We start from the raw sequence: 20,988 nt of genomic DNA, 5'->3' as shown, positions 1-20,988 counted from the left end.
CAGCCGCGTGATTTTCGAGTTGGGTTGGGAGAACATCCATCGTCACCGTGCTAGTCTTTGCAGAGGCACGTTGCTTTGTGCATGGAAATCTTCCCAGCAGCTGCAAATAATTGTATAGTGGCGCACGTGCAAAAAGAAAATAGAGGTTAACAAATTACAATGCCACTGTTTTTAACGTCCCAGTTTACTACTCACTATACGAAGCTTTGTCAGTAAATGATTTATTACAGGATTGCATTCAAAGGACTAATAATAGTTGTGTTTTCTTTGTTGATGATGTTGTGTACCCTGATTTCTGAGACAGTTTGGTCCCTAGAAGCACAGTGAGGGCACTGGGCCGTCATTGTAAATAATAATTTGACTTGCCTAGTTAAATAAAGGTTACATTTTATTATTATTTTAATCTACGAGTCTGTTTTGAGTTTCGGAGAGCATGCACGATGCAACGTGCGAGTTGAACACAGCAGAGTCCCGTGTGGCAAGCGCCGCTCTCCTCGACCAATGAGAGCATTCCTGGGTGGACCTGGGCAGGGTATTGGCTGACTGGGAGCCAATAGAAATGACCGGGGAGCGGATACAGGGCACGTGTACCGATGCGTGTAGACCGACATGGGCGAAGCGGAATGTGTTTTCTACAGTACAACTGAAACGAACCAGGGGAGACAAGTCCACTATCTCTATGGTCCATACCTTTTTCAATTAACACATTACTTATTGACCAGGACTATTCGAGAACAGTATCGAAACAAGAGAAATGAAAGGTAAGATTACTTTTTAGTTTTATAATAACAGTATTTGCTCTTTGGGAGTGGTGTCTGACTTGAACGTCAGCCAATGCCAACTAGCTATGTCGCATTTCTTTTTTTCGGTTTATTTACAGTTTTTGTAGACAATTGATACCTTTCCATATATATAGTTAGTGGCACATTGTGTATGTATTCTTCGTGTTATTATTTTTCTATGGCCAGTAAACGCATTCAACTGTTAGTCCACACCAGCTGTTTAGCAAACATGTGACAAAAGACATGTTGATTATTTGATTATTTAGCTGTATCGTAAAAAAAACCACATATCTAAAGATCACCCGGCAGCTAACATGACCACGCTGGCTCAAATACATCCACTGAGCAATGAAGGCTTTGCTGCTTTTGGCTCGTTGACTGTGACTTTGACTGACCCAAAATAATAAGTCATGTTTTAACTAGTAGTTATGCGTGGTGATGGGGTCTATTCCAATGTGATTTATAACTTTATTGTAACGTTAACTTTATCGTGTTACTCTATTACATGTTCACTTGCAAAATAGTTTACTGTAGCTATTCCTGAACATGCCAGCCGATCAGGTTTGGGAAGAGAGACAAAGAATTACAAGGGGAGAGGTGGAATAACAGATCCCGAATAGAGGGGGCTGTATCCTTGTTGATTTGTTTTATTTAACCTTTATTTAACTAGGCAAGTCAGTTGAGAACAAATTCTTATTTATAATGATGGCCTACCAAAAGGCCTCCTGCGGGGACGGGGCCTGGGATTTAAAAATAGAAAAATACTCTAATTGTGGCCATAAAGACACACATCAGAACAGATGAGATTAAAAATAACACTCAGCACTTTGAAACAAACGATCGTTAGTCTAACCCGAAATGTACTGGCCTGATTTGGCCAAAAGAGGACACCCAAAAACAGAGATTAGGTTTGACACAGCACGACCGCTAGAGCGAGAGGGGGGGACAGGGAGAGAGCCAATGACTCGGAGTCAGCATCATTTTTTTTATTTAACTAGGCAAATTAGTTAAGAACAAAGTCTTATTTACAATGACGGCCTTAGGAACAGTGGGTTTAACTGCCTTGTTCGGGGGTAGAATGACAGATTTGGGATCTGGGATTCGATCCAGCTAGTCCAACTCTCTAACCACTAGGCTACCTGATATCTGTCTGAGAAAACAACATAATCCTTTAGAAACAGTGTCCTCGTTGCAAACGGCTCCAACAGCGTGGATTAAATGCCATCCACCTCTCCTGGTGAGACGGTGACTGTGTTGATGGAGCTGAGCTGTAGATTTCATTAGAGCTTTGGATGTGTTTTCTAGACGGGTCACTATTGGTAGCCTCTTCTAAGAAACGGCATGTTATCTTAGAGGAATACGTTTTGGTTTACCTCGGAGAGGTGTGTAAATTCATTGGGCGTAAACAACAATGGTCATTCCCAGTGTACCTGTTTTCTCACATGATGATTTTACACCAAAACCAGTTGGTTCACATCCATTTCTGCATTACACCTGGTGGTTGTTTCTTGCATGGCATCAACAAGTCACTGGTAAGACGGCCTGTGTTAGTGGAGCCAGTACCACCTGGCTAACAAAGCATGCTGGGAGATTAATTGGAAGTTTAGCAGGTAGGTTGAGTGACTGACTGGTGTAGAGGTTGAGGGAAACTTTCTAGATTGTTTAAATGACGTTTCTTGTACTTGTATTATTGACAGTTTCTCCAGTGTTATGGGGGGGGTCATAACCATCTCATTCAACTGTTTCACAACTGTAACGCCACTATGCAATATCCTTTTATCGGATCACATCTTATCACCATAGTCGAGTAAGTCCATCTATTTTGCTGTTGGGTCACACTGTAAGTGACCGTTTCTACGGTAACTATGACCGTTTCTACGGTAACTAACAGCATCACCGTGGTTTGATGCATGATACAGGTTCAAGTGGAAAAAGTCTGCCAGTCAGTCTAATATGCAAATGTTTTGAGAATAAATCTTCTTTGGAAATAGATTGATTTGTATTGATTTGAAATGAATGTTTTGATTTGAAATGTACAGTCATGTCTCAGGCTCATCTCTTTTGGTGACTGTTTTTTTTTTTAATCCATTATTTAGTTTTTGTATTTGATGACTCGTGGTTGTAATGCAGAGTCTACCAAAGCAGCAACCCTCAGGTATAGGTTTAATGATAATGCCATGATGACGTTTACAATATCTGTGGCTCCTGTAATTACAGTGTGATGGCACACAGAATTACTGTCCCTGCTGAAATATATATAGGTTTTAAGTACTCATCAGTACTGGGTCATTCAAAGTTGGTCTACTAAATATGGCTCAGACTGCGACTTCAAATGGATTTTGCTTACGGTAAGGCATTGTCGGCTCAGCCCTGATTTAATAGCCAAAGCGTTGTATGTGACGTCTTGTCCTGGGCTGCATCTGTTCCACTGACGAGGTTAGTCTCCTGGCGTTAGTGAGGGAGGGGTAGGTAACCTGTTGTTACATTGTGACAATGTTGATGTCATGTCAGGATTTTTCCATGTGGGAGCTCCATTTTTTTTAAATTATAGGCCCTGTCGAAAATAAATTAAAAAAACGTATTTTGAAGGCATTATTAATGTTTTTTTCTCTCTCAATAAATATGTTTTTCACTACTGTGGGAAAGACATGTTTAAATCACTCATTGTTTTTTTAGCAGGACATATGTTTTTTCATCATAGTCACTGTGAGAAACATGCACAGTAATAACATGCACAGTAATAACATGCACAGTAATCAGTAACCTGTCATTGGCTGGGCGCTCTGTCCAATGAGCAGCCTGCGAGGCTCGGGTAAAGCACGGCCGAGTACACGTGCATCATGTGTTTTAAACAGAGCAGCAGAAGGGAGCGCTGACGGGCCACTAAAATCTCTCTCCACACTCTGGGACAGAATTTACAGGCGCTCACAGAGAAGGACCCGCCCGTCTCAACCTACAACCGTGAAATATTAGTTCTTATTTACTGCTCACGTACGTGATCATGCCAAACTTAAGCGTTTTGAGCCATTTGCCATGCCATCTTCTCTGCTAACGCTACATCTTAGCAACATTTAGTAGGAGATAACCGTACACACGTTTCTGATTCATCGACGTGTCTCTGTAACCCATCTGCACATTGTGGTAGGAATTTAATTTATTTACAATCTCTAGATTTATTATAGTTACAGTGATGCTCTGTAAATGCATGCATTTCTCAATATGGGACAATGTTTCTTCACTTTCAGATTCTGTACAAGAATCTAGGCTGTTTTACTGCTGTTAATGTAAAAAAAAAAAAAAAAAAGAGTGGTAAAATTAACCAAAAAAAGATTGATTTAGAATCAGAATAATATTTGATTAATTAAAACCAAACATGTCCTGCAGCTGGTGGGCACTTAGACTTCAATTGTTTATTACATAACCGGAATAGACCGCAGTTGTAAATGCTTTTGTCAGGCTACAACTATAACACTGAGTCTGAAGGGAAGGCCCAGTTATTTGAACAAAGCATGTGTGTTGAACTGTATAGTTGCCCTTCATCTGTAAGTAGGAACTTGCCACTTATATTGACAAATTGTATTTGTGGACACAATGCTGCAATGTTGTTGTATTAGAGTGGCACAATGCCAACGTTTTCCGGTTCCCCACTCTGACGCACTCCTTGTCGGATTTCCTGTCATTATTACATAGCTTTGAACAGTCAATATATTTTCTGCCAATATTTCTTCATTCAGACAAAAGCTTTTTTAGCTTGGATCCAGTTTGGATAGGGTGTGGTCTAACTCCACGGGAAAAGCCAGGCACCGTTAGACCCATAGTTAATATCATCCTAATAATACTGAGTTATTATGACCCTGTCAGGGTTAGGGTAGGTGAGTGGTAGTGGGACTGCATGACGGGCTGTGGCTGCTTCAGACGTGAGCGGTTGGGTCAGGAGGTGATCTGGATGGGCCTGCCCGCTGTAGACTGAGAACAGTTACCCAGCCTGGGAAGTATGTATGGCTCTGTCCATCTCCCAGGTGAGGCACAGGATGTGTTGTGTCATACATAGGGTCTGTCTGCCACCCAGACCAACAGCTTTTTACATTTGAACCTTTACCTAGGCAAGTCAGTTAAGAACTAATTCTCATTTACAGCCTAGGAACAGTGGGTTAACTGCCTTGTTCAGGGGCAGAATGACAGATTTTTACCTTGTCAGCTCGGGGATTTGATCTAGCAACCTGGCCCAACGCTCTCACCACTAGGCTACCTGCTTCCCCATATGGTGACACAGGGTTTGGTCCAACATGACTATTGTAGACGCCATCGATATACACTATCTATCAAATTGGTATGAGTCGATTCATTCAATCTCCTTCCATTCACTTTATAAGATCATGTGTTTTACCATGTACCGGTAATCCAAGGTGATGTTCTCTTGTTGTTGTTGTTGTTTTTAATCACGTCCGGCCTTGTCACTCAACACGCATTTACTCATTTAGGCTAATCCTTCCCGAGTCATCAGCTTCTTTCTGAGCCCCGTCACTCAGACTCCGAGACCTAAGACGGCTCTTCAGTGACCGTGCTCTGCTGGGTTTAAACCTGGCTGCTGTCGACACTGCCTGCGTCACACCAATTATAGGCCACCTGACGTTGGCCCGAAAGAGTGAGAGTGAGTGAGAGTGTGTGTGTGTGTGTGTGTGTGTGTGAGAGAGAGAGAGGCAAATGTGTATCAGCATTGGGCTTCTAGTTCTGAGGATTTCTGGCATTAAGGGAGAGGTTTCTGGGGAGTAACTAGAGGAACATTCCCTGGGTAGGGGACCGGCCTGCCAATGCTCCCGGTGAAGGACCATTCAGGAATAACCCCTGATCTTTATGGCACCAACCCTGGGAGAGTGAGGACTTTGACCTGTCCTGCAAGACAATTAGGCTACCTATGACGATAGCTGAAATTACAAGTTGGCTGGCAGCAATTGAGATTTTGTCCTTTTGTTTATCTGTACCGGGGTGCAGACAGACTGCAGATGGAAGTCTTTCTATTGTAAGCTAGAGGGAGGCCTGGTTTGCACCGGTTGTCTGGGAAATGGACCAACAGTTGGGTGCTGTTCACATGTGCGGACACAGCCACACGCAATCACACACACACAGCCACACGCAATCACACACACACAGCCACACGCAATCACACACACACACAGCCACACGCAATCACACACACACACAGCCACACGCAATCACACACACACAGCCACACGCAATCACACACACACAGCCACACGCAATCACACACACACAGCCACACGCAATCACACACACACAGCCACACGCAATCACACACACACAGCCACACGCAATCACACACACACAGCCCACACGCAATCACACACACACAGCCACACGCAATCACACACACACAGCCACACGCAATCACACACACACAGCCACACGCAATCACACACACACAGCCACACGCAATCACACACACACAGCCACACGCAATCACACACACAGCCACACGCAATCACACACACACAGCCACACGCAATCACACACACACACAGCCACACGCAATCACACACACACAGCCACACGCAATCACACACACACAGCCACACGCAATCACACACACACAGCCACACGCAATCACACACACAGCCACACGCAATCACACACACGGCCACACGCAATCACACACACGGCCACACGCAATCACACACACACAGCCACACGCAATCACACACAGCCACACGCAATCACACACACACAGCCACACGCAATCACACACACAGCCACATGTGTTTATATATATATAATCTCTCTCTCTGTAGGCCAAACCTCCCACAAAGCCCACTGTACTGCAGTTTGGACAAGGCAAGATAATATTGTACTGGTACAAAGCAGCCTAAGGTTGACAGAATGCATAGACCAGCTTGAATACTTCAGACTAATCCTATCTTGAGAGAAAAGAAGAAACACTATGAAGTCTAACCTGTTGTTTCTTTTCTCCTTCTCCCCACCAGGTGGCCTGTAGCAGAGAGTAACAGCAACACAGCACAGAGAGTAACAGCAACACAGCACAGAGAGTAACAGCAACACAGCACAGAGAGTAACAGCAACACAGCACAGAGAGTAACAGCAACACAGCACAGAGAGTAACAGCAACACAGCACAGAGCAGGCGAGACGCCAAGAGAGAAGTAGCGACCTGTTATTTTCTCTGTTTCCCAGCAGCCTCTCTCGATCAGTCCATCTGTGAGAGTCACGTTGGCCTACTTTGTTAGCAGACTATTATCTCTCCCGTCGGTTTCCAAAACCGCGAGTGGATCCCTCGCCCTTTAGCACTTGAAAGGAGGGTTTCAGCAAAAATTAATATTACAATTTGATTTTTCAACATTTTCAGGAGAAACAATGTTTTCTCTCCTTAGTGTTTTATCAACCAATCAACCAACCACGATACACAGCTGCAGTCACGCTAGTCCCACCTAATCAACAGGAAAATATACCTTTTTCTATAATTATCTTACATTACACTTGGTGAGAGAGCTTTATCTCAACCAAGCCTAACCAGCCTCATCCTGACCTATTATGAGTTATGAAGACTCAAACTCCGCCCCTGGCGATGACACTTGGGGGCGAGTGGGAAGTGCCAATGAAGAAGAGGAGGAGGAGGCGGGAACAGGAGTGAGCTCCCCCGGCAGCAACAACAACCATGGCAGCCAATCGGGAACTTCGGACTTGGCCAATCGGGTGCGAGGATCCTCTCCAAGTGGATCCGGCTCCGGTGGCTCGTCTGGGGGTGACCAGAGGGGTCCCGGCTCAGATGACGGGGACGCTTTATCCAGCGGGAACGACTCCGGGGAGAGGGAGTCGAGTGAGGGAGGGAGCGGGTCCAGGGGACATCAGTCCAGGAGTTCCCACTGCTCCTCCAGCCAGAAGGACTCGGGCATGATGCTGGAGAACACAGAGAGCAACAAGAGCTCTAACTCTCAGTCCCAGAGCCCGTCTCCCCCCAGCAGTTCCCTGGCCTACAGCCTGCTGTCAGCCAGCTCAGAGCAGGATCCTCCTTCCACCTCCGGCTGCAGCAGCAACGAGCAGCACCAGACGGCCCGCGTCCAGACCCAGAAGGAGATGCTGAAAGCCCTGAAGGAGCTCAAGGTCCGCCTGCCGGCCGAGTGCAAGGGGAAAGGTCGCTCCAGCACCCTGGACGCCCTCCGTTACGCCCTGAACTGTGTGAAGCAGGTTAGGGCCAACCAGGAGTATTATCATCAGTGGAGTCTGGAGGAGTGTCACGGCTGCAGCCTGGATCTGTCTGCATATACCATTGAGGAGCTGGACAACATCGCCTCAGAGTACACCCTCAAAAATACAGTACGTCAACATCTTCCAAACAATGACTAAGCATTTCACTCACGTATTTCACTTTGTTTTTTGAAAGTAACATTTTGTATTGCAGTCGACTCACACGGTACGCAAGCAATCATTCCTGACTCACACTCTTCCTCCCCCTTCTCTCTACTCCTCCCTCCAGGACACCTTCTCCATGGCGGTGTCCTTCCTGACAGGCAAAGTGGTATACATCTCCCCCCAGGGCTCATCCCTGCTACGCTGCAAGCCAGAGAGGCTCCAGGGGGCCATCTTCTCCGAGCTGCTGGCTCCTCAAGACGTCAGCACCTTCTACAGCAGCACGGCCCCCTGCCGCCTGCCCGCCTGGGCCACCTGCATGGGCTCTGTGTCCCCACCGACAGACTGCACCCAGGAGAAGTCCATGTTCTGTCGCATCAGTGCCGACCGGGCGCAGGGAGGCGAGATCAAATACTTCCCCTTTCGCATGACCCCCTACCAGCTAACCCTGAGGGACTTAGACACGTCAGACCCCCAGCCCTGCTGCCTGCTCATCGCTGAGCGGGCACAGTCTGGCTACGAAGCTCCCAGGATCCCTGCTGACAAGAGGATCTTTTCCACCAGTCACACTCCCAGCTGTCTCTTCCAGGAAGTAGATGAAAGGGCTGTGCCGTTGTTGGGCTACCTTCCCCAGGACCTGGTGGGAAGCCCTGTACTCCTCTACCTCCACCCAGAGGACAGACCGATCATGGTGGCCATACATAGGAAGAGTAAGTACACCTTTTAATTCTTTAATTCTTCCTCCACATCTTTCAGTCTTATTTTACTATTTTAGTCTCATTCTGTCTGAATCCTGTCGTCTCTCATTCAGTCTGAATCCTGTCGTCGCTCTCTCTCGCTCCCTCTCGCTCTCTTTCTTTCTCTTTTTCTCTCTCTGTCTCTGTCTCTCTCTGTAAAGCTTAGTGTTCTTGCATTCTAACCTCTTTTCCTTCCATCTTCCAGTCCTCCAGTCTGCAGGCCAGCCTTTCAACAGCTCTCCCATGAGGATGTGTGCCCGCAGTGGGGAGTACGTGACCATCGACACTAGCTGGTCCTCCTTCATCAACCCCTGGAGCAGGAAGGTGGCCTTTATCGTGGGCCGCCACAAAGTCCGAACCAGCCCCCTGAACGAGGACGTGTTCACCCCTCTGCGGGGCTGTGAGGTCCGCCCCATGGCCCCGGAGATCGTGCAGCTGAGCGAGCAGATCCACCGTCTCCTGGTGCAGCCAGTCCACAGTGGAGGATCACAGGGCTACAGCAGCCTGGCCTCAAATGGATCCTGCTCCCTCGAGCAGCAGTACCGACGCACGGCCTCCTCCGACAGCAAGTCCACCAACGCCATGGAGGCCATGGAGGCAGCCGTGGTCGCTCTGCACAAACCGGTGAGTGGAATGAAGACGCTCCAAAAGCCTAGACACACAGACCTTCATATTTTACATGTTAGTCATATAGCAGACTCTTCTTCAGATTGACTTACAGACTTAATTATAGTTAAGTGCCTTGCTCAAGGGCACATCGAAAGATTTTTCACCTAGTTGGCTTGGGGATTCAAACCAGCGACCTTTTGGTTACTGGCCCAATGCTCTTAACCGATAGGCTACCTGCCACCCCATATATTCACACACTGACTTTTGACCGTCACTGTCCTGTTGTTCACCCAGATGACGTTCCAGCAGATCTGTAAGGACGTGCACATGGTCAAGACCAGCGGGCAGCAGGTCTTTATCGACTCTCGCAACCGAGCCCTGTCCCGGCGACACGCTGTCACAGCGCTCCGAGCCATCGGAGAAGTGGAGCCCATCAAGAGTCTGATCCCGGAGGTGGTGTGTCCACCCAAAACCCCGGTGTTCAACACCCAGCAGCTGATGATGGAGGAGCCCCCCAGTGCCTACAGCTACCAACAGATTAACTGTCTGGACAGCATCATTAGGTATGTACTGGTGGGAATAGTGATGGTTTTGATAGTGATTCAATTTATGGTTTGAATCCTAAATTGAATTCAAGTGCACTTCATAAAGTGAACCAAATGGACTTATGTTGTCATTTCCTCTTCCCCTCCCAGGTTCTTAGACGGCTGTAACGTTCCCAACAAGGTTAAGAGGAAGTTTGGCTCGTCCTCTGGCACGTCCACATCGGACGAAGACAAACAACAGCAGGAAACCGCTGGGAGTGCAAAAGGTACATTCACCCTACATCCTGTTAGACGCTGTACACCAGGTTACACTACATCCTGTTAGATAGACTCTGTACACCAGGTTACACTACATCCTGTTAGATAGACTCTGTACACCAGGTTACACTACATCCTGTTAGACTCTGTACACCAGGTTACACTACATCCTGTTAGACTCTGTACACCAGGTTACACTACATCCTGATAGACTCTGTACACCAGGTTACACTACATCCTGTTAGACTCTGTACACCAGGTTACACTACATCCTGATAGACTCTGTACACCAGGTTACACTACATCCTGATAGACTCTGTACACCAGGTTACACTACATCCTGTTAGACTCTGTACACCAGGTTACACTACATCCTGTTAGATAGACTCTGTACACCAGGTTACACTACATCCTGTTAGATAGACTCTGTACACCAGGTTACACTACATCCTGTTAGATAGACTCTGTACACCAGGTTACTCTACATCCTGTTAGACTCTGTACACCAGGTTACACTACATCCTGTTAGACGCTGTACACCAGGTTACACTACATCCTGTTAGACTCTGTACACCAGGTTACACTACATCCTGTTAGACTCTGTACACCAGGTTACACTACATCCTGTTAGATAGACTCTGTACACCAGGTTACACTACATCCTGTTAGATAGACGCTGTACACCAGGTTACACTACATCCTGTTAGACTCTGTACACCAGGTTACTCTACATCCTGTTAGACGCTGTACACCAGGTTACACTACATCCTGTTAGACTCTGTACACCAGGTTACACTACATCCTGTTAGATAGACGCTGTACACCAGGTTACACTACATCCTGTTAGACTCTGTACACCAGGTTACTCTACATCCTGTTAGATAGACTCTGTACACCAGGTTACACTACATCCTGTTAGACTCTGTACACCAGGTTACACTACATCCTGTTAGACTCTGTACACCAGGTTACACTACATCCTGTTAGACTCTGTACACCAGGTTACACTACATCCTGATAGACTCTGTACACCAGGTTACACTACATCCTGTTAGACTCTGTACACCAGGTTACACTACATCCTGTTAGACTCTGTACACCAGGTTACACTACATCCTGTTAGACTCTGTACACCAGGTTACACTACATCCTGATAGACTCTGTACACCAGGTTACACTACATCCTGTTAGATAGACTCTGTACACCAGGTTACTCTACATCCTGTTAGACTCTGTACACCAGGTTACACTACATCCTGTTAGACTCTGTACACCAGGTTACACTACATCCTGTTAGATAGACTCTGTACACCAGGTTACACTACATCCTGTTAGATAGACTCTGTACACCAGGTTACACTACATCCTGTTAGATAGACTCTGTACACCAGGTTACACTACATCCTGTTAGACTCTGTACACCAGGTTACACTACATCCTGTTAGATAGACGCTGTACACCAGGTTACTCTACATCCTGTTAGACTCTGTACACCAGGTTACACTACATCCTGTTAGATAGACTCTGTACACCAGGTTACACTACATCCTGTTAGATAGACTCTGTACACCAGGTTACACTACATCCTGTTAGACTCTGTACACCAGGTTACACTACATCCTGTTAGATAGACGCTGTACACCAGGTTACACTACATCCTGTTAGACTCTGTACACCAGGTTACACTACATCCTGTTAGATAGACTCTGTACACCAGGTTACTCTACATCCTGTTAGACTCTGTACACCAGGTTACACTACATCCTGTTAGATAGACTCTGTACACCAGGTTACACTACATCCTGTTAGATAGACGCTGTACACCAGGTTACACTACATCCTGTTAGACTCTGTACACCAGGTTACTCTACATCCTGTTAGACTCTGTACACCAGGTTACACTACATCCTGTTAGACGCTGTACACCAGGTTACACTACATCCTGTTAGATAGACTCTGTACACCAGGTTACACTACATCCTGTTAGACTCTGTACACCAGGTTACTCTACATCCTGTTAGACTCTGTACACCAGGTTACACTACATCCTGATAGACTCTGTACACCAGGTTACTCTACATCCTGTTAGACTCTGTACACCAGGTTACTCTACATCCTGTTAGACTCTGTACACCAGGTTACACTACATCCTGTTAGACGCTGTACACCAGGTTACACTACATCCTGTTAGACTCTGTACACCAGGTTACTCTACATCCTGTTAGACTCTGTACACCAGGTTACACTACATCCTGTTAGATAGACGCTGTACACCAGGTTACACTACATCCTGTTAGATAGACTCTGTACACCAGGTTACACTACATCCTGTTAGATAGACTCTGTACACCAGGTTACACTACATCCTGTTAGATAGACGCTGTACACCAGGTTACACTACATCCTGTTAGACTCTGTACACCAGGTTACACTACATCCTGTTAGACTCTGTACACCAGGTTACACTACATCCTGTTAGACTCTGTACACCAGGTTACACTACATCCTGTTAGACTCTGTACACCAGGTTACACTACATCCTGTTAGATAGACTCTGTACACCAGGTTACACTACATCCTGTTAGATAGACTCTGTACACCAGGTTACACTACATCCTGTTAGATAGACGCTGTACACCAGGTTACACTACATCCTGTTAGACGCTGTACACCAGGTTACACTACATCCTGTTAGACTCTGTACACCAGGTTACACTACATCCTGTTAGACTCTGTACACCAGGTTACACTACATCCTGTTAGACTCTGTACACCAGGTTACACTACATCCTGTTAGATAGACTCTGTACACCAGGTTACACTACATCCTGTTAGATAGACTCTGTACACCAGGTTACTCTACATCCTGTTAGACTCTGTACACCAGGTTACACTACATCCTGTTAGACTCTGTACACCAGGTTACACTACATCCTGTTAGACTCTGTACACCAGGTTACACTACATCCTGTTAGACTCTGTACACCAGGTTACACTACATCCTGTTAGACTCTGTACACCAGGTTACACTACATCCTGTTAGACTCTGTACACCAGGTTACACTCCATCCTGTTAGACTCTGTACACCAGGTTACACTACATCCTGTTAGACTCTGTACACCAGGTTACACTACATCCTGTTAGACTCTGTACACCAGGTTACACTACATCCTGTTAGATAGACTCTGTACACCAGGTTACACTACATCCTGTTAGACTCTGTACACCAGGTTACACTACATCCTGATAGACTCTGTACACCAGGTTACTCTACATCCTGTTAGATAGACTCTGTACACCAGGTTACACTACATCCTGTTAGACTCTGTACACCAGGTTACTCTACATCCTGTTAGACTCTGTACACCAGGTTACACTACATCCTGTTAGACTCTGTACACCAGGTTACACTACATCCTGTTAGACTCTGTACACCAGGTTACACTACATCCTGTTAGACTCTGTACACCAGGTTACTCTACATCCTGTTAGACTCTGTACACCAGGTTACACTACATCCTGTTAGATAGACTCTGTACACCAGGTTACACTACATCCTGTTAGATAGACTCTGTACACCAGGTTACTCTACATCCTGTTAGACTCTGTACACCAGGTTACACTACATCCTGTTAGATAGATGCTGTACACCAGGTTACACTACATCCTGTTAGACTCTGTACACCAGGTTACACTACATCCTGTTAGACGCTGTACACCAGGTTACACTACATCCTGTTAGACTCTGTACACCAGGTTACTCTACATCCTGTTAGACTCTGTACACCAGGTTACACTACATCCTGTTAGACTCTGTACACCAGGTTACACTACATCCTGTTAGATAGACGCTGTACACCAGGTTACCCTACAGCTATATTAGACTTGGACTAGACCACTGGTCACTGTAGTCCACAGACACCACAGGAGATACGGGACACACGAGTGTGAAAGAGAGTGTGAAAGAGTGAGAGCGAGGGGAGTCTTAATGAGAACTTTGTCTATTCTATAAAGGCCTGCTTGTTTTTACACGCTGAACTGGGGAGGGGCGGGGTTTTACCACGAGAGCAATCCGTACGATTGACTCACCTAGGCCTGTCCGTTGGTCTGTCTGTGTGTGTTGGGTGCTTGTTGCTGCATGTGTGTGTGGTGCTACAGGTGGTCCGGCTACTACAGTCACCCTGGTTGGGGACTCAGCAGGGGTACCCCCCCTGGCCATGCACAGCCACAAGGCGAAGAGTGTAGCCTCAGTCACCTCTCAGTGCAGCTTCAGCAGTACCATCGTCCACGTGGGAGACAAGAAGCCCCCCGAGTCAGGTGGGAAAGACAACATGGCCGCCACGCTTGTCTCCTGGCCTGGACTGTAGTAGTGTTCTGTCACTGGAGTCTGTCTACTATACCACTCCTATTAAACTAGTGGTCTGTCACGGGAGTCTCTCTCTGCCACCGGTGTCTGTCCGTGGAATCTCTCACAGTTACTTGATAGTAACTCGTAGTTGCTTGTCGTTGCTCTGTCTTGTCTTTTGTGGTTATTTTTTTCCATCGATATCTCTTCTCCCATCTAGTTTTTTTTATAGCTTGTTTGTTTCTCTCTCCATGACCTTTTCTTTCCCTCTCTCTCTCTCTCTCTCTCTCTCTCAAGCCGCCGAGTCCAGCCTTTCCTCTTCTCAGTGTTTTTCTGAAACTGTCTATAACGTTTCCTCCTCTTTCTCCTCTCTTTCTCCCACACAGACGTTGTCATGGAAGATGCTCCTCCCACTCCTATGCCAGCCACTCCCACCACGACCAAGTCTCCACCGACCGCCATCATCGCCCCTCCCCCGCCCAAAACGACCTCTCCACCCAGCCGGAGAGGAGGTGTCCTGACCAAGGAGGTGCTCTCTGCTCACACACAGCAGGAGGAGCAAGCCTTCCTCTGTCGCTTCAGTGACCTGAGCCAGCTGAGGGTGATTGAGCCAGCCTCGTCCCTGCGCTGCCCGCTCCCCAACAGCAACCCCCGCCGCAGAGGTAAAAATGCATTTCTCAACAACACTCTTTTCATCAACTAGATTTTTTTAAACTCGGGCCACCTATCCAACTGCACTGAAATCCACACTTCACTGTTCCTGTTCCTTTAACTTATGCATCTTTCTCTCTCTCGCTTTCTCAGGAGCGTGTTCTCCTGACTACCCTGCAGCTGGAGGCAGCAGTGGAGCCAAGAGGCTGAAGCAGCAGGAGTCCTCAGAACAGAGGGGCCCTCTGGCTCTGGGCCTGACCGGACCCCTCGGGGGCCCCAACGTCGTCCCCATGAACTCCCCCAACACCTCCACCTACACCCTCCCAATGATGCCCCTGGGGCTTCCCACCACATCTTCCTGGCCCGCCTCCGTAGGATCCCAGGCCAGCCTGCCCTCTGTGCCCTACCCCTCAGGCACGCTCCCCCTTTACCCCATCTACCCTCCTCTCTCCCAGCCCATACATAACCAGATGGTACCTCCTATGATGGCCCTGGTGCTGCCCAACTACATGTTCCCACAGCTCAACCCCAACCTCCCCCAGATGGCCACAGCCATGAACACAATGGGAAGCCCCATGCCCCAGCCGGGAGCTGCCATGGTTACCCCCGGCCCACAGCAGTTCTTCAACCCCAACGCTGGTTTCCCCTTCCCCGGTAGCAACGTCACGCCGTGCCCCATGCCTACCATGCCCTCGCTCATGCAAACTGCCATGCCTATCCAGACCCAACGGCCAGCCTCTGGGTCCAGCACCCCCCAGTCGTGTAGTCAAGTACCAGTCGACCAGGAGGGTGCAGAGTCCCCCCTCTTCCACTCTCGTTGCTCCTCCCCCCTCAACCTGCTGCAGCTGGTGGAGGAGTCGCCTAGCAACCGGCTGGAGGTCGCCGCGGCGTTGGCTGCTTCCGCGCAACAGGCCACGATCCCCACACAAGGGACTCGGGGGAGATTGGCAGATGACTCCAAGGAGAACGTGAGTTGAAAAGATGTCATCTCTAAATGTACATTGTATTCATTATAGTTTGAACTCAATACTTCTAGCTAAGGTATTATAACTCATATCTCTCTCCTTCCTCTCTCCTCTCTCTCTCTCTTTAGGCCAATGATTCCAACCAGGATGGTGAATCCACCCCCAGTGACCTACTGGACCTGCTCCTGCAAGAGGACTCCCGCTCAGGCTCCGGCTCAGCTGCCTCAGGGTCGTCAGGGTCCTCAGGGTCGGGTTCTGTCTCCTTGGGCACTGTGTCCAACGGCTGCAGCTCCTCAGGCAGTGGAACTAGTGAGTAACCCCTCCAATACTGCCTGACATGGCAGATGGAACAGAACATGGTGACATTCACATGACATTCTATTATTGCCTACATCGTTAGGTAAATGTCACATCTTCTAGCTGTCACTCAAACATAAAGTGGAATCACTAGGAAATACTGTTCACACTAAAAACTCCAGCTGTTTCAGGTCTGACCTATAACTTCTTTTTCTGTCGTCTCCCAGGTCGCAGTCGGAGTAGCCACACCAGCAAGTACTTTGGCAGCATCGACTCGTCAGAGAACGACCACTCCCGCAAGCAGCCAGCAGGTGGCAGCAGAGACGGGGAGGAGCAGTTGATTAAGTGTGTCCTGCAGGATCCCATCTGGCTCCTCATGGCCAACACCGACCACAAGGTGATGATGACCTACCAGCTGCCGACCAAGGACAGGGAGACGGTGCTGCGGCAGGACCGCGAGGCCCTGCGGGCCATGCACAAACACCAGCCCCGCTTCACTGAGGACCAGAAGAGAGAACTGAGCCAGGTCCACCCCTGGATACGTACCGGGCGCCTGCCCCGCGCCATCAACGTCTCGGTAAGCACCCCCCACAACAACTATGTCCCCTTTCATACAAACGTTAACTTTATTTGTTTTATGTGAACATAGACCTACAGCCATATGACCTGTTTCATCCACAAGTGGATCATACAGGAAGTGTTTTGGCTGTCAGCTAACCCTCCTCTACACCTCCCTCTCAGGCATGTATGGGGTGCAAGTCTTCCCCCTTACCAGAGAGCACCATGGACCAGGGAGGAGAGGCTCACAGAGAAGAGGGGCATGCGGCGCACTCCGAAACACAAGGCAATGACCAGGAAATGACAACAGAGGAGCAGGAAGTGACCTGGCCAACGGAGGAGGAGAAAGCAAGGGCTGCCGATACCGACATGACCCACTGAAAGGTTGAGAATGGATCAAGAACACTTAAGTTATTGTGAATTTTCCTTCCACCTGACAGACGCCATGCTAAGAGATGCAAATTCCAGGCCCCAAATGTCTAACGCTAATCCGAGAGACTCGGATTGTTCGTAGGCGGTTGCGGGTAATCGAAGTGCATTCTTTTTATATTAGCTGGGACTGCTGCCATGTCAGTGTCCCTATTGGCTGGAGGTCAAATCAATTGGGACTCTGGGTCTAATCAGTCAGTCCGTGTGTTCCATCACCAGTATGACAGTGATTGTGAGAGAGACCGTCGTCATGACAGAAAGCCTTTAAAGCACGGGGGACACAGCACACAGTTTGAATCAGTGTACCATTGTATTGTACACACCAATATATATTTTTCCTTGTGTATTTATTGAACATGTTAATTTAATAAGAAACACTAAAGTTAAAGGTGTGACTGTTACAAAATGGCCACTTTATTTCACACCAAGTCTACTACTCCCGTTTTGGGATAGAATGGTTTCTCCTGTACAGTTCTAGTTCCTGTTGGGAGGATTCATTTCACAGTAAGAGAGGGGGACCCCTTGGTTATTTTTCTCTGTTGGGCGGTTTTCCCTGAACCTGGGATTGTTGTAAATAGTTTTTTCTGCATATTTTTTTTTTTACTTAAAACAAATGCTTGTTATACGAGTCAGTTTATTAAGACCACATTTACACGGGCAGGTTTACTTTATTTTGTAAGCAGTATATATATTTTATATCACTGTAAATTCTGTTCTGAGAAGAAATTGAAATGATCTGTGTTTGGTCAAAAACAAAACATTTAGAAAATCAAAAGTACCCTCTGGTCTCAGGGGAGTAGACGTGGGTGTTTCTGTGGTAACCCAATCGAATGTGGTGTCACTCTGGACAACGGAGTGTCAGTTGAACATCTGGGACCTCTGTCCCCATTCCTGATTTGCTGGGCATTATGGTCACCCTGCAGTGAAACGGTCCACGAAACTTTGCTTGCAAACATCTTTTCCTATGAAAACAGTCCAGGATACTGAACAAGGTAAAAACTTCCAGCTTCCATAGCAACAAAGAGAACAGACTTTACATTGGAGGAATCCATCACAAGGATTCGGGAATACTGAAAACCAGATTGGCAATGCTCTGATTGGTTTGAAAGGAGTTTGAACAACACAGCAGAACATTGTTCAGCTCCTAAGAGTTTTTAGAGAATATCGTTGTTTGACTGTCTCGCCTCTCTTTGGCACTGTACTAGTGATGTGATATTCAGCTTAATTTCCTAATTATTATTTTGTATAAAAAAAGTTAATAAATGAAATGATATCCAATGTTTCATGACTTGTCTTCTTCTGTACTGCACCTGACTCAGGGAATGTAGCCTGTTAACCCATACTGTATGTGCAGTTCTTTTAGATAAGGTATTATAAACCCAGTTTCAACATCTCAGACAGCAACAAGCTAGTACAATATAAATATATGTATTTGTATCATTTTTTTACAGTTTGTTTTGCTCATCGTTATGGAGGTTGTCTGAGGACCACATGCTCAAGGCCAGGGGCAGCCATATCCTGAGAGGGCCACAGGAGGCTGCTGAGGGGAGAAAGATTCATAATGATGGCCAGGAACGGACCAAATGGAATGATACCGTTCCACCTATTCCGCTCCTGTCATTAACACGAGCCCGCTCTCCCCAATTAAGGTGCCACCAGCCTCCTGTGGTGTGCGTGCTGCTACTGGTAGGGGGAATTTAGTAGGGGGACTTTACTCTAGGGGGGATGGGAACCCCTACTAGATGTTTATCTGGACAGGCCTGCTGTCCTACTATAGTGTCTCCTCAAAATGATCCACCCATGCACATTCACTGAGCCTGTCTAGCCAGCCTTTTTTCTGGGGTTTGATAACTCTCTGTCCCATAGATTAGCTACCTGTGTCCACGTGTTTTCCCTCAGCCTCGGTGCAGATGAATTTAGAGAGGACTAACGTAAGACATGGCATCCACGTGGAACACTTGAGACGTTCCTATTAAAAAACAGCTGTGTGATATTTAAGTGATAATGCCCCAAGAAACCGAGGGGCGGCAAACCGTGCCAATATTTCCTCCAAACACCGGCTTCCAGGGCATTATCACTTTAATACAACGGGTTACCGACATATTCAGATAATGATTTACATATTTTAATTAAAAACATTATTTTGATGAATTTATTCATACCATTTCATCCTTCCACAAGATATAGTCCCGACACAAATCTAGGGTTGCTACGCAAGCCAGCTGGAGTTGTTCAGTCTTTTTGTTCTGTATCTATGGACGTGACCCAGTCGTTCAGTCTTTCTGTTCTGTATCTATGGACGTGATCCAGTCGTTCAGTCTTTCAGTTCTGTATCTATGGACGTGACCCAGTCGTTCAGTCTTTCAGTTCTGTATCTATGGACGTGATCCAGTCGTTCAGTCTTTCTGTTCTGTATCTATGGACGTGACCCAGTCGTTCAGTCTTTCTGTTCTGTATCTATGGACGTGACCCAGTCGTTCAGTCTTTCTGTTCTGTATCTATGGACGTGATCCAGTCGTTCAGTCTTTCTGTTCTGTATCTATGGACGTGACCCAGTCGTTCAGTCTTTTTGTTCTGTATCTATGGACGTGACCCAGTCGTTCAGTCTTTCAGTTCTGTATCTATGGACGTTCAGTCGTTCAGTCTTTCTGTTCTGTATCTATGGACGTGACCCAGTCGTTCGTTCTAAATGTTCTATTGCCAAACTGGCTGGCAATGTTCTTATCCCTTGTTGGCTAGCTAGCCAACTCCGGCTAACTTACAGTCACGTCAAAAAGTGCAGCCAGAATAACAGCAAAGTTTAAGCTGTTTTCCAGTGACATTTATTTGGATAAATCCATAACAATCAAATGCGATTTAGCCTGGCGTAGAAAATGTGCTCACTTGTCAGGACACTGTTGTTCAGAGGAGCTAGCCAACAACACAGCTAACACAATCACTTCAAACTCAAGCTGGAAAGACTGTAAACTAGCTGCACTTTGTTCCGTTTTACCTTTTTTCAGTTGTATATATCTATAAAATTATGCTAGCTGATTCATGATTTTGACTGGCTGAGAAAAGCCGCATATCTGTCTGTCTCATCCTGACTCGTTCATTACTATGGGACAGCAGGAGATCGAATTTGAATATTGAAACAATGTTGCAAATGTCGGAGAGACAGACAACAAGGTTTATACAAATATCCGCTTTTTATAGTGGAGATCAAGTTTGTATAAAGATATGTAGAAGTGAATACTGTGTTGTTAATCAACAATTGTTAATAGGAATTTTGCCTGTTTCTAGACTCTGTACCGGCCTGACTGACCATTCTGCCTGCCTTGACCATGAGCCTGTCTGCCACTCTGTACCCGCCTGACTGACCATTCTGCCTGCCTTGACCATGAGCCTGTCTGCCACTCTGTACCCGCCTGACTCACCATTCTGCCTGCCTTG

General features: G+C 46.9%; 1 protein-coding gene and 1 long non-coding RNA gene across 5 annotated transcripts; both read left to right on the top strand.

Moving 5' to 3' along the window:
• The first annotated feature begins 573 nt into the window (after positions 1-573).
• Positions 574-18,836, top strand: per1b (period circadian clock 1b). Of its 3 annotated transcripts, none has more exons than XM_029759766.1 (12): positions 574-761; positions 6,782-8,128; positions 8,289-8,871; positions 9,104-9,522; positions 9,802-10,070; positions 10,203-10,318; positions 14,470-14,628; positions 15,043-15,318; positions 15,461-16,275; positions 16,401-16,581; positions 16,797-17,146; positions 17,311-18,836. In XM_029759766.1, the coding sequence occupies exons 2-12, from the start codon at positions 7,346-7,348 to the stop codon at positions 17,506-17,508; spliced, it is 4,149 nt and encodes a 1,382-aa protein (XP_029615626.1). In that variant the 5' UTR covers positions 574-761; positions 6,782-7,345; the 3' UTR covers positions 17,509-18,836. The 3 variants fall into 3 exon arrangements, with proteins under 3 accessions (XP_029615626.1, XP_029615629.1, XP_029615628.1); XM_029759768.1 differs by lacking the exon at positions 574-761 and adding an exon at positions 3,635-3,923; XM_029759769.1 differs by lacking the exon at positions 14,470-14,628.
• LOC115198092 (uncharacterized) lies at positions 10,941-14,264 on the top strand. 2 transcript variants are annotated; one of them, XR_003879170.1, is made up of 5 exons: positions 10,941-11,209; positions 11,482-11,519; positions 13,576-13,647; positions 13,818-13,855; positions 14,102-14,264. It is a non-coding gene; the product is annotated as an uncharacterized LOC115198092 (long non-coding RNA). The 2 variants fall into 2 exon arrangements; XR_003879171.1 differs by lacking the exons at positions 13,818-13,855; positions 14,102-14,264 and adding an exon at positions 13,928-13,961.
• Positions 18,837-20,988: the final 2,152 nt, after the last annotated feature.

This window comes from Salmo trutta, chromosome 8, assembly GCF_901001165.1.
Source record: "Salmo trutta chromosome 8, fSalTru1.1, whole genome shotgun sequence".
Lineage (NCBI taxonomy): Eukaryota > Metazoa > Chordata > Actinopteri > Salmoniformes > Salmonidae > Salmo > Salmo trutta.
This window is presented reverse-complemented; position numbering and strand designations above follow the sequence as displayed.